General features: G+C 39.5%; 1 protein-coding gene across 1 annotated transcript in view; it reads right to left on the reverse strand.

Moving 5' to 3' along the window:
- LOC133615711 (helicase ARIP4-like) overlaps positions 1-15,032 on the reverse strand; it is a 187,252-nt gene that overhangs the window by 124,907 nt on the left and 47,313 nt on the right. The window contains exon 2 of the mRNA XM_061974507.1: positions 11,380-11,521. Within this exon, the coding sequence (XP_061830491.1) occupies positions 11,380-11,485 (106 nt within the window). The 5' untranslated portion in view covers positions 11,486-11,521. The remainder of the gene's footprint in view (positions 1-11,379; positions 11,522-15,032) is intronic.

Below are 15,032 nucleotides of genomic sequence, written 5' to 3' on the forward strand. Positions count from 1 at the left end.
TGGCCCGCCAACTCCCCTGACCTTAGCCCCATAGAAAATCTGTGGGGTATTGTGAAAAGGAAGATGCAGAATGCCAGACCCAAAAACGCAGAAGAGTTGAAGAACTCATCGACTCCATGCCACGCCGCATTAACGCAGTAATTGAGGCAAAAGGAGCTCCAACCAAGTATTGAGTATTGTACATGCTCATATTTTTCATTTTCATACTTTTCAGTTGGCCAACATTTCTAAAAATCCCTTTTTTGTATTAGCCTTAAGTAATATTCTAATTTTGTGACACACGGAATTTTGGATTTTCATTTGTTGCCACTTCAAATCATCAAAATTAAATGAAATACACATTTGAATGCATCAGTCTGTGTGCAATGAATAAATATAATGTACAAGTTACACCTTTTGAATGCAATTACTGAAATAAATCAAGTTTTTCAAAATATTCTAATTTACTGGCTTTTACCTGTATATAACTCCCTCTTACCGATTATCGCCTGCTTCCTATCAGCGACCCATCCTCTTTGCGGTTTGGGTAAATAAATTCTCGGGTATAATTTCATAATCTACCGTATATTTATTGACCCTCAATTGATTTATTGCCATGAACATGATTGTCCCTTCAGAGAACACATCGTAAATAACTTAATCTGGACTTTTTTTAGTTTTTTTTTAATGACACCATCAAATTAACACGCACACACACACATACACACACACACAGACACACACACACTCAGGGGTGTGCAAACACAATTGCAGGGACAGTTATGCAAAGTGTTGCACAACGGCTGAGGTCAAATGTTTTATAAGCCAAAGCAATGAAGCGTCAAGACACAACAACTCAAAGCCTTTTTTGTTGCATGATTAATATTTTCATCACATTTATTTCTGTCTCTATGTCTCATGTGTAGGGCCGGACAAAATCACTTGATGGGACCACCCTTTCTAAAAATTGTTGTGTGTGTGTGTGTGAGAGACAGTGCGTTGGTAACAGCACTAAAAGCACTCTTTCACGGTAATCCAATGCTGACTCAGCAGTGACAAGCAGTGCACAGTGAAGTGAAGTAAATTACATTTATATAGCGCTTTTTCTCAAGTGACTCAAAGCGCTTTACATAGTGAAACCTAATATCTAAGTTACATTTAAACCAGTGTGGGTGGCACTGGGAGCAGGTGGGTAAAGTGTCTTGCCAAGGACACAACAGCAGTGACTAGCATGGCGGAAGCGGGGATCGAACCTGGAACCCTCAAGTTGCTGGTACGGCCGCTCTACCAACCGAGCAATACCACTCTTTGACAGAAGTAGAACATGAGGCGAATGAGGACACCCCAGCGGTGTAATCTACTCCTGAACGGTTGTCATAACATGAACCCCTAATGTGTTGCTAGTCTTATTACAGTTCTGACAAACACACCACATGGCGCTGTTATTAGGGATGGGTATCTGGGAATCGATACCGGTACTCAATGCTACCAATTTTCAGTACCGTATTTTCCGGACCATAGGGCGCACTGGATTATATATCGCACTGCCGATGAATGGTCTATTTTCGATCTTTTTTTTTCTATTTATAAGGCGCACAGGATTATAGGGCGCATCAAAGGAGTCATATTATTATTTTTATTTTTTTCTAAATGTAAAAGACTTCCTTGTGGTCTACATAATATGTAATGGTGGTTCTTGGTCAAAATGTTGCATAGATGATGTTTTACAGATCATCTTCAAGCCGCTTTCTGACAGTCTCTTCAGGATCCGCCGTTTTGTGGGCGGTCTTATTTACGTGGCTCACCTTCGACAGCGTCTTCTCTCCGTCGTCTTTGTTGTAGCGGTGTAGCGTGCAAGGACAGGAGTGAAAGAAGTGTCAAAAGATGGAGCTAACTGTTTTTATGACATTCAGACTTTACTTCAATCAATAACGGAGCAGCATCTCCTCATCCGGAAACAACAAGTGAAAAACCGTCTGACCGGAACTCTCTAACAACTAAAGTTCCTTGGTTGAATAAAGTAAACTCACTACACCGGTATGTTTTAGCGCTTTCATGGCGAGTATACTGACAGATATAAGTATGAACTTTGCACTACTTTATATTAAAAATGGCAACAAAGGAGGATGAATGTCCCATAACAAGACTACAAAGGCGGAGGCGCGCAAATTTTCAGGACTCATGCAGATCCCAAATACAGATCAGCAGGTACCAGAAGGTAAGAAAAGTTGCTTTTGCATAATATTGCGAAACAAAACGCCAGATAATATGTCTTACCTTATACACACATTATAATAACACTTGTATGTTGAAGCACAGTACAATCCATCAAGCGGTGCGGCTTCATAGCTTACCAAAGTCGTACTAAAACATTTTGATAGATTTTTAAGCACCATGTGTAATGTTCTATATTTTCAATGGAACATATAAAACGTTGGTGTTGTTTACTTGAGTCATATTGCCATCATAGTGCATTCTACACGTATCTCTTATGTTTGACTGCCATCTACTGGTCACACTTATTACACCGTGTACCAAATAAAATTGCTTCGAGGTCGGTAAGCAAAAACCAGAATTATGCCGTACATTAGGCGCACCGAGTTATAAGGCGCACTGTCAAGTTTTGAGAAAAAAAAAAGATTTAAAGTGCGCCTTATAGTCCGTATAATACGGTATATTTGTGTGTGTTCAACTTAATTAATGTTTATTCATTAATCAAATCTTAATTGTTTAAAAAAATATATTTATATCGATTTTTTTTTAAAAATGTTTTATATTTAACACCGACTGTGTTGTACAGTTGTTATTGTTGTCTTACACTTCTGTGTCTCATTTGCTAGTACTGTACTGTGGATTTATAGTAGACTTTGCATGCAGTTGCAATTCCAAAATGTTAGATGGGAGTGTGTTGCTGTCGCCAAGAAGTCTTTTTTGCCATTAAGTTGAATGTGGCAGTCTTTTCTTTCGTTGCGCCCGACAACGTGTTTAAACTCTAAGGGGCCTGATTCACTAAAGGTTTGTGTGTACTAAAACACGTGCAAACTCGATAGCACACGCAAAGCTGATCTTGGGCGGCATAGCTCGGTTGGTAGAGTGGCCGTGCCAGCAACTTGAGGGTTCCAGGTTCGATTCCCGCTTTCGCCATCCTAGTCACTGCCGTTGTGTCCTTGGGCAAGACACTTTACCCACCTGGGACCCCATTTTAAAAATTCCTAGCACCAACACTGATTGAGTATTGGTTAGATTGTTTAGATAATATCGGCAGGCCGATATTATCGGCCAATAAATGCTTTAAAATTTAATATCGGAAATTATCGGTGTCGTTTTTTTTATTATCGGTATCGTTTTTTATTTTAATTTTTTTATTAAATCAACATAAAAAACACAAGATACACTTACAATTAGTGCACCAACCCAAAAAACCTCCCTCCCCCATTTACACTCATTCACACAAAAGGGTTGTTTCTTTCTGTTATTAATATTCTGGTTCCTACATTATATATCAATATATATCAATACAGTCTGCAAGGGATACAGTCCGTAAGCACACATGATTGTGCGTGCTGCTGGTCCACTAATAGTACTAACCTTTAACAGTTAATTTTACTCATTTTCATTAATTACTAGTTTCTATGTAACTGTTTTCATATTGTTTTACTTTCTTTTTTATTCAAGAAAATGTTTTTAATTTATTTATCTTATTTTATTATTATTTTTTAAAAAGGACCTTATCTTGACCATACCTAGTTGTCCAAATTAGGCATAATAATGTGTTAATTACACGACTGTACATATCGGTATCGGTTGATATCGGTATCGGTAATTAAGAGTTGGACAATATCGGCAAAAAAGCCATTATCGGACATCTCTATTATTGGTGCGTGTAAAACAGTAGCAGGCGGCTTTGGCCTGCGGCCCGGTTCTAATACTAATCAAATATTATCCCGGGGGCCATAGATAATTCATTCGCCGCCCGGATCTGGCCCGCGGGCCTTGACTTTGACATGCCTGACGTAGAGGCAGTCCAGCTAAGTCCTTAACTGCTTGTTTCCTGGCCAAGTGCTAGAGCCGGTGCGACTCTGCAACCGGACGTGACATCAAATGCAACAGAGCTATTGAAATACGACACCGTTTGGTTTTAATAACAGCAAAACTTGGTACACATCTTTAGGGGACTAACCATTACAGGTGTGTAAAATCTGAGCAAGATTGGTTGAAAAACGTGGCTGCCATCAAGCAAAACGTCCATCAGTCTTTGACTATTTGTCAACTTTGAGGATATCTGTACGACATGTATGGAAGCATTGTGACCATGACCAATAGGAAGCGCCACAAACATCATTTACAGTCATGTGAAATCAATCTCAACACTATCGGGTGTCCTAATTGTTTTCACATGACTTACAAGAGGAAAAAGAGTTGAAGTTCCCTGAGACAACGTTATAATTATCTAATTGTAAGAAAATGAACAATTAAGTGGGGACCCAAATTAGGATTGTTCAGCCTTGAACGTATTGCATTTGTACTTTACATAATGCATCATATCCAGCAATCACAATCCTTTTCAAAACTCTACATTTTGGCCCAAACCTGACAAAAACTCTCAAGTTGGAAAGTTCAAAGATTTTAAACTAACAGACTTTTAGTATGAGTGTGTGTATGGGGGGAAAAAAGCTATTGAAAGGGTGTTCCACCCTAATAAAGGCTTTTTTTTTTCCAAACTCATCTCAATGTCAGCAATGTGAGTCATCACTTAATAAAAACTAATAGATGATTCATTGTGTTATGTAACGCACGCTGGGAAGATGAGCCAGTTTAAAGGAGTTTTGTCTAAGTTGCGGTCGCCTGTCGAGTACAGTGTACTTGCTGCTCGTTCATTTAAAAAACAACACCCAATAATCCAAATGGCACTTCTTACGAACGCCGTGAGTTTTTAAATTACCGAGGTAGCAAATTTGTGGAAAAAATATACATTACAGTTTGCATAGGCGCCGATCTACATTTCTGCCAGTGGGTGCTCGGACGGGTGGTAAATCTGACGCTACTTTTCTGAGGTTATGTATACACTAAGCCGGATAACCCCTTAAAGGCTTACTGAAACCCACTACTACCGACCACACAGTCTGATGGTTTATATATCAATGATGAAATCTTAACATTGCAACACATGCCAATACGGCCGGGTTAGCTTACTAAAGTGCAATTTTAAATTTCGCGCGACATATCCTGCTGAAAACGTCTCGGTATGATGACGTCAGCGCGTGACGTCGCGGATTGTAGAGGACATTTAGAGACAGCATGATGGCCAGCTATTAAGTCGTTTGTTTTCATCGCAAAATCAGCTGGAGGCGTGTCTTAATGAAATTAAACAATGGATGTCCGCTAACTTCTTGCAACTCAACGCCAAGAAAACGGAAATGCTGATTATCGGTCCTGCTAAACACCGACATTTATTTAATAATACCACCTTAACATTTGACAACCAAACAATTACACAAGGCGAATCAGTAAAGAATCTGGGTATTATCTTCCACCCAACTCTCTCGTTTGAATCACACATTAAGAGTGTTACTAAAACGGCCTTCTTTCATCTCCGTAATATCGCTAAAATTCGTTCTATTTTATCCACTAGCGACGCTGAGATCATTATTCATGCGTTCGTTACGTCTCGTCTCGACTACTGTAACGTATTATTTTCGGGTCTCCCAATGTCTAGCATTAAAAGACTACAATTGGTACAAAATGCGGCTGCTAGACTTTTGACAAGAACAAGAAAGTTTGATCATATTACGCCTATACTGGCTCACCTGCACTGGCTTCCTGTGCACTTACGATGCGACTTTAAGGTTTTACTACTTACGTATAAAATACTACACGGTCTAGCTCCAGCCTATCTTGTCGATTGCATTGTACCATATGTCCCGGCAAGAAATCTGCGTTCAAAGAACTCCGGCTTATTAGTGATTCCCAGAGCCCAAAAAAAGTCTGCGGGCTATAGAGCGTTTTCTATTGGGGCTCCAGTACTATGGAATGCCCTCCCGGTAACAATTAGAGATGCTACCTCAGTAGAAGCATTTAAGTCCCATCTTAAAACTCATTTGTATACTCTAGCCTTTAAATAGCCCCCCTGTTAGACCAGTTGATCTGCCGTTTCTTTTCTTTTCTCCTCTGCTCCCCTCTTCCTGTGGAGGGGGTGGGGGGCACAGGTCCGGTGGCCATGGATGAAGTGCTGGCTGTCCAGAGTCGGGACCCGGGGTGGACCGCTCGCCTGTGCATCGGCTGGGAACATCTCTGCGCTGCTGACCCGTCTCCGCTCGGGATGGTGTCCTGCTGGCCCCACTATGGACTGGACTCTTACTATTATGTTGGATCCACTATGGACTGGACTCTCACAATATTATGTCAGACCCACTCGACATCCATTGCTTTCGGTCTCCCCTAGAGGGGGGGGGTTACCCACATATGCGGTCCTCTCCAAGGTTTCTCATAGTCATTCACATCGACATCCCACTGGGGTGAGTTTTTCCTTGCCCTTATGTGGGCTTTGTACCGAGGATGTCGTTGTGGCTTGTGCAGCCCTTTGAGACACTTGTGATTTAGGGCTATATAAATAAACATTGATTGATGATTGATTGATTGAAAATTCCACAGTATTCTGGACATCTGTGTTGGTGAATCTTTTGCAATTTGTTCAATGAACAATGGAGACAGCAAAGAAGAAAGCTTTAGGAGGGAAGCGGTGCATTGCGGCCGACTGCAGCAACACAAACACGGCTGGTGTTTCATTGTTTACATTCCCGAAAGATGACAGTCAATCTTTACCATTGGCCTGTGGAGAACTGGGACAACAGAGACTCTTACCAGGAGGACTTTGAGTTGGATGCGCAGACACGGTACCGTGAGTACGCTTCCAAACATTTGATCGCTTGCCCGTACGTGCGTGCTGCTATGTGCATGTTACGTAAATAATTAAATGTATACACCCTGATAATTATCTTGTGTGATGACTGTATTGTGATGATAGTATATATGATAGTATATATCTGTATCATGAATCAATTTAAGTGGACCCCGACTTAAACAAGTTGAAAAACTTATTCGGGTGTTACCATTTAGTGGTCAATTGTACGGAATATGTACTTCACTGTGCAACCTACTAATAAAAGTCTCAAAAAAGTCTCACGTACGTAACTTTGGGGAAATATATGTGCTGTATGAACTTTGGGGAGGTGAACGGTACTTTGGGCTGTGGGATTGAGTGTGTTGTGCAGGTGTTTGAGTTGTATTGGCGGGTTATATGGACGGGAGGGGGGAGGTGTTTGTTATGCGGGATTAATTTGTGGCATATTAAATATAAGCCTGGTTGTGTTGTGGCTAATAGAGTATATATATGTCTTGTGTTTATTTACTGTTTTAGTCACTCCCAGCTGAATATCAGGTCCCACCCGCCTCTCACAGCATCTTCCCTATCTGAATCGCTCCCACTGCCCTCTAGTCCTTCACTCTCACTTTCCTCATCCACAAATCTTTCATCCTCGCTCAAATTAATGGGGAAATCGTCGCTTTCTCGGTCCGAATCGCTCTCGCTGCTGGTGGCCATGATTGTAAACAATGTGCAGATGTGACAACCTGTGACGTCATGCTACTTGTCTGCTACTTCCGGTAGAGGCAAGGCTTTTTTTATCAGCGACCAAAAGTTGCGAACTTTATCATCGATGTTCTCTACTAAATCCTTTCAGCAAAAATATGGCAATATAGCGAAATGATCAAGTATGACACATAGAACGGACCTGCTATCCCCGTTTAAATAAGAAAATTGCATTTCAGTAGGCCTTTAAACAAATAATTATTTAGCCTAAGCCCCGTTTTAGACACACTAAACCAGCGTTTAAAGTCCCCCTCCTCGGACAATTTTTTACACAAGAAGTGCGCCGAGTATTTCTTAAATCTCCGGCTTTTAGCTTTGTATGGACTCATTGATCGTTTACAAACCGAGTTCGGAGAGGAAGTGACGCCAGAAAGACCGCGCCCCACACGGGAAGTTACGTCAGAAACAACACGCCACAGCCAGCTTTATAATAAAGCAGTTTTGTAACTCGGAGGTCCATCCATCCATCCATTTTCTATCGCTTATTCCCTTCGGGGTCGCGGGGGTCGCTGAAGCCTATCTCAGCTACAATCGGGCGGGAGGCGGGGTACACCCTGGACAAGTTGCCACCTCACCGCAGGGCCAACACAGATAGACAGACAACATTCACACTCACATTCACACACTAGGGACCATTTAGTGTTGCCAATCAACCTATCCTCAGGTGCATGTCTTTGGAGGTGGGAGGAAGCCGGAGGGAACTCACGCAGTCACGGGGAGGACATGCAAACTCCACACAAAAAGATCCCGAGCGCAGGAGCGAACACAGGACCTTCGTATTGTGAGGCAGACGCACTAACCCCTCTTCCACCGTGCTGCCCTGTAACTCGGAGGTAAACACTGGAAATATGGAGGCGAGTCATCCAGACATGCCAGTGTTTCTCCTTTTTCTACATGTACAGACACTTGAATACCTTAAGACAGGGGTGTCAAACTCAAATACAGAGTGGGCCAAAATTTAAAACTGAACAAAGCCGCGGGCCAAGGTTGAACAAATTAACCTTTTAATAGGGACCCAAACAAGTTTTGCATTGAATATTGAATAAGCAAAGCTTATATAACTTTATAGTGACATGCAAAATCGAGTTTCAAATAATAACAATAATAATTAAAAAATATCAATGGCATATCAAATAAAATTTAAATACAAATTGAATGCCTCTTTTCTATTTGCAGCCTTCTGTGGTAAATATCAAAATAAACTTTTTCCACAGGCTAATACATTTGAAAATAAAATAACAGTAATAAATGAATCAAACATTCAAGCCTTGAAGCAGCAAGAGAAAGTGCATGAATAAAACGTTAATTATTGCTCAGTTTGCTACACTGATTTGCTTTAACACTGAATACGGAACAAGCAACGCTTATATAACTTAATAGTGCAAAATCAACTTTCAAAAAACAAACGAAAAAACATCAATGGTATATTAAATACAATTTTAATAAAAGATTGAATGCCTCTTTTCTATTTGCAGCCTTCTGAGGTAAATATCAACATTAACTTGTTGGGTGGTAGCGGGGCTGTATATTGTAGCGTCCCGGAAGAGTTAGTGCTGCAAGGAGTTCTGGGTATTTGTTCTGTTGTGTTTATGCTGTGTTACGGTGCGGATGTTCTCCCGAAATGTGTTTGTCATTCTTGTTTGGTGTGGGTTCACAGTGTGGCGCATATTTTTAACAGTGTTAAAGTTGTTTATACGGCCACCCTCAGTGTGACCTGTATGGCTGTTGACCAAGTATGCTTTGCATTCATTTGTGTGTAAAAGCCGCATATAGTATGTGGCTGATGACAGGTTGTAGAGGACGTTGAAGGCAGTGCCTTTAAGGCACGCCCCCAATAATGTTGTCCGGGTGGAAATCGGGAGAAATTCGGGAGAATAGTTGCGCCGGGAGATTTTCGGAAGGGGCACTGATATTCGGGAGTCTCCCGAGAAAATGGGGAGGGTTGGTAAGTATGAGTATTAGCGGTGAATGCGGTGTTAGTATAATACCGGCGGGCCAGCTCTAATGTTAATTTGATATTGCCTCAAGGGCCAAATGAAATTACACGGCGGGCCAGAGTTTGACACCCTTGCCTTAAGAGAAAGCGATTGCAGCTATTTGGGATACAACACTTCTCAGACGGCAAGAGAACTTTCCAATGTCGAGGTCAGCTGTGATTCTCTTAGCGAAAAACTTTGTCCATTTGTCGAAAGAGAGTCAACGGCGAATGCTTTTGGACTGGCAAAGCAGACCGTATCAGTTATTGTCCGCCAAGGTCTTAAACGACCATTGTGTGTGTGTGGACAAGGATAGTGTAGAAGGGGTCAGAGCATGCACGGTTTTTGCTTGGTGGTGAGAAAGAATTTGCCATCAATCCCACGTGAGTGCTCGGCATTGTCTGTGGGGGCTAGGGCCCCGAAACACCCACGGGATCGGCGCTTATGACGGTATGTTTTATGTCACACAGTCCCAAATGAAACTATAGTTTGTGTATAAACATTACTCCCTGACGCCTTAAGAGTTGCGCTGGACAACAAGCGGACAGCTCGGTCTATTAGCCCGTTAGCTAGCGCCCTCCGTTCTTAATCAAGTGACCCGTTTTTTTTCTTTTTAACCCCAGGCATTAGATAGACCAGGCAGGTTACACAACCACCATCACTTACTAACATTCAGGCATGTTGCAGTGTTTGGATGTGTTGTTTTTTCATTTTAACAGTGGTTAATTTATTAATATACAGTCTTTAAAATTACCCAGAAGCAAATTCATTCTGTTTTTCCATTTTTCTATATGCAAAAATAGTTTGAAAACCCAAAACTAATCATATATCTACTGCAGGATTTGTTTTTTAAAGTGAGAATTTTAAATGAAAACAATGTCTTATTAGTCAATCAATCAAAACGCTATCTATACAGCACTTCTCATACTCATGAAAGTTACAACACAAAGTGAATTTCAACGTTTTAAAGGAAGAAAACACGCACGCATGCACGCACCATTGCCAATAACAAGACATGGCATAGCACTGAGGTGAGGATAATGCCACCTTTGAGGCATCCACACTGGAAATACAAATAAATGTCATCTAAAAAAATTATATACAAATATATATAAAAAACATATATCAATAAAAATAATAAACATAAAATAGCAAGGATAATAGTAGTAATAACAATAAAATACAAAATGACTGAATAAAAAATAGGAACCTAACAAGTTAGTTAAGTAAAAAGCCAATTTAAAATAATTAAAAAGAAATCTAAAAATGTACTGTAAATAAACATATCTTTAAATTATATACATATAAAACCTTAACCCTAACCCTAATAATAGTAGTTACAATAGCAATAAATAAAATAGAAAATAACAGACTAAAAATTAAGAACATAAGAAGTTTGAAATGTTAAGTAAAAAGGGTAATTAAAAAAAAAAATCTAAAAAAAGGCTATACATTTTTTTTTTAATATGTTTAACATGAATACATATATTGAATTAATCCAAAAATAACAACACAAAATAGTAAGAACAATAGTAGCAAAATTGCAATAAATCAAATAGAAAATACCAGAACTAAGAAGAGACGTTTTTTTAAAAATAACATTCTCTGCAGGCTGTTCCACAGGAGGGGCCACACTGGCTAAATGTCGCCTCGTGGGGTATTAATAATTCATACTAGTAGGAGTAATACACTAGAAAGTCAACTGGAATCTTACCAAAAACCGGTCACAATTTTTGCTGTAACTGATAGTTTATCAAAGCATTGCTGTGGACTCACCCTGAAAACCGTCGTCTTCATCGTCATCTCCACTGCTCTCCTCCTCTTCCTCGGTGATGTAGCAGATCTCTTGCAGACCGTTTTGCTGCCGCTGCTCTTCGGTCATCCTGCTGCATGGAGGCCTCTGCTACCTCAGCATCGCCTGAAATAAAGCTCATGTCAGGTTTGTGTGGCGGCTTGTTGCTAGGTGCAATACTAGAGATACCACCATGTCAACCACAGGGTCTGATAGGTTATTAAATAATTGTAAAAAAAAACAGTCAATTACTGTTGTGTGTCCTTAGCAAGCTGCCCGCAGAGAAAATATAAAGAAAGTTGGGAGATAATTGTAAAAAAAAAAATGGAAGAGACAGAGTGTACTGTATTTACTTATCAGCATGTTGGATAGAAGAATGAGGGCAACTCGAAGAGACTGCATCAACAAAGCTACAACAAGTACTTTACAAGTAGAAAATCACAATATAAAAAGTAGCCTGGAAAAGTTTATCTATTGCAGTTATCTAAGTAAAAAAAAACTCATGGAAATGGAAATCGCATTTAAATGATACAAAGTCTAAAGCAGAGGTCCCCAAACTACGGCCCGCGGGACGGATCCGGCCCGCCAGCATCCAAAATCTGGCCCACGGGAAGTACCAAGTTTATTAAAAAAAAAATAATAATAATAAATAAATAAATATATATATAAATGCAGCTGAGATAGGCTCCAGCACCCCCGCGACCCCGAACGGGACAAGCGGTAGAAAATGGATGGATACATATATATATATATATATATATTTTTTTTTTTAACTATACTTTTTTAAAATCTGTCCTTTCTAATTCATTTTCTACCGCTTGTTCTTCTTTCGGTGTCTCCTAGTCACTCAGGCAAATCATATGGTCTAAAAATGCATTTTTTTCATCGATAACTTGACATCAAGTGTGCACTCTATCAGTCAATTAGTGCGCGAAGAATATAATATATATATATATATATATATATATATATATATATATATATATATATATATATATATATCAAGAAAGTAAACAACCTCATCATAGCTGCCGATAAAACCACAAACTTCTACAGAATGGACATACCAGAACACCACACCTTACTGGACAGAAGCATCACCAAATCATACAAAAAAGCGCAACCCAACACCTTACAGAACATCCACCTGGAAAATAAAAGGATCGCGGCTGAACTGGACATTGAGGACAGGGTGGACGCCACAGCCAACAAGGAAGCCTTCATCACATTGAAGGACCACAAACCCAACTTCGCAAATAACCCAACATGCCGACTAATAAACCCAACTAAATCTGAAATAGGAAAAATCAGCAAAATAATCCTGGACAGAGTCAACACAAAAATCAAGGACAAAACACCACTCAACCAATGGAGAAATACAGCAGCAGTAATCAAATGGTTCAACAACATCCAAGACAAACAACAGCACAACTTTATCTCCATTGATATCGAGGAATTTTACCCTTCCATCACGCAAGACCTACTGACTCAAGCACTAGACTTCGCCTCAGACTACGACTCAATCACAGGCAACGAAAGAAACATCATCATCCACGCAAAAAACTCCATTCTCATCCACAACAGTACACCATGGCAAAAAAAGAACAATGCAACATTTGACGTCACTATGGGAAGTTTTGACGGAGCAGAAACGTGTGAACTCGTTGGGAGTTTCCTCCTCTCCCAGCTTGCTAGCCTCAATCTGAACCTTGGTATTTACCGTGATGACGGACTGGCAGTGTGTCACGCCTCGCCAAGGAGCAGCGAGAATACCAAGAAGCGCATATGCCAAATTTTCAAAGAGAACGGCCTACGGATCACGATTGAAGCCAACAAGCAAACCGTCAACTTCCTTGACGTCACTTTCAACCTGAGAAATAACAGCTACCAACCATTCACGAAACCCAACACAACACTCCAATACGTGCACCATGACAGCAACCACCCACCCGCCACCACGAAAAGAATACCTACCGGAATCAATAAAAGGCTATCGATGCTGTCATCTAGCAAAGCTGAATTTGACCAAGCAACCCCCCCGTACCAAAAAGCCCTTGATGAAAGCGGATACAATTTCACCCTCACCTATGAACCCACGCCAGGAAACCAGCCAAAAAAGAACAGAAAACGGAACGACATCATCTGGTACAACCCCCCATACAGCAAAAACGTCTCAACGAACATTGGACACAAATTCCTCAATCTGATTGACAAACACTTTCCCAAAGACAACATCCTAAGAAAAGTATTCAACAAGAACAACATTAAATTGAGCTACAGCTGCATGAACAATATACGACAAATCATCTCAAACCACAACAAAACAATTGCAAATGAGCCGTCGGCCCTCAGACAGAACGACTCCAAAACCAACAAAGGATGTAATTGTCGAAAGAAACCTGATTGCCCTCTCAACGGGGGGTGCTTACAAACATCAGTTGTCTACCAATCTAAGGTAATACGCAAGGACATTAACACATCCGACACATATGTAGGATTAACCGAGGGAGAATTCAAAACCAGATGGAACAATCACAAGGCTTCTTTCAGGAACAAAAACCTGCGAAATACCACAGAACTCAGCAAACACATTTGGGACCTCAAAGACAATAATGTTGAATATTCAATAACATGGCAAATTCTTGCATCCAGCACACCTTACAATAGTGGTAATAAAAGATGCAACCTATGCTTGAAAGAGAAACTGTTTATTATCTACCGTCCAGACCTGTCATCCCTCAACAAGCGCAGCGAAATTGTAACAGCATGCCGCCATAGACGGAAACACCTCCTAGGTAACACATGAGCCAATCACCACGCCCCTAGGCCAGCCTGTACCCACCCACTCTGTGCCCTATATAAACCATGGTATGCGAATGCTCCCATTAAAATCTCCTGACGATTGAGGGTACCCCCCCTCATGAAACAGGCCTGTAGAGATGAAATAGTCTTGTGATTTTTTCCCACACATACATATATATATATATATATATATATATATATATATCCATCCAACCATCCATCAATCCATTTTCTACCGCTTGTCCCTTATATATATATATATATATATATATACATATTTATACATCTATATATATATATATATCCATCCATCCATCAATCCATTTTCTACCGCTTGTCCCTTTTATATATATATATATATATATATATATATATATATATATATATATATATATATATATATATATATATATATATATTTATATATCTATATATATATATATATATAGATATATTTATACATCTATATATATATATATATATATATATATATATATCCATCCATCCATCAATCCATTTTCTACCGCTTGTCCCGCTTGTGGATGGATGGAGATATATATATATATATATCTCCATCTCCATATATATATATATATATATATATATATATATATATCCATCCATCAATCCATTTTCTACTGCTTGTCCCTTATATATATATATATATATATATATATATATATATATATATATATATATATATATATATATATATATATATATATATATATATATATATATAAGGGACAAGCAGTAGAAAATGGATTGATGGATGGATATATATATATATATATATATATATATATATATATATATATATATATATATATATATA

The sequence above is a fragment of the Nerophis lumbriciformis genome, linkage group LG01, assembly GCF_033978685.3.
Source record: "Nerophis lumbriciformis linkage group LG01, RoL_Nlum_v2.1, whole genome shotgun sequence".
In the NCBI taxonomy this organism is placed as follows: Eukaryota; Metazoa; Chordata; class Actinopteri; order Syngnathiformes; family Syngnathidae; genus Nerophis; species Nerophis lumbriciformis.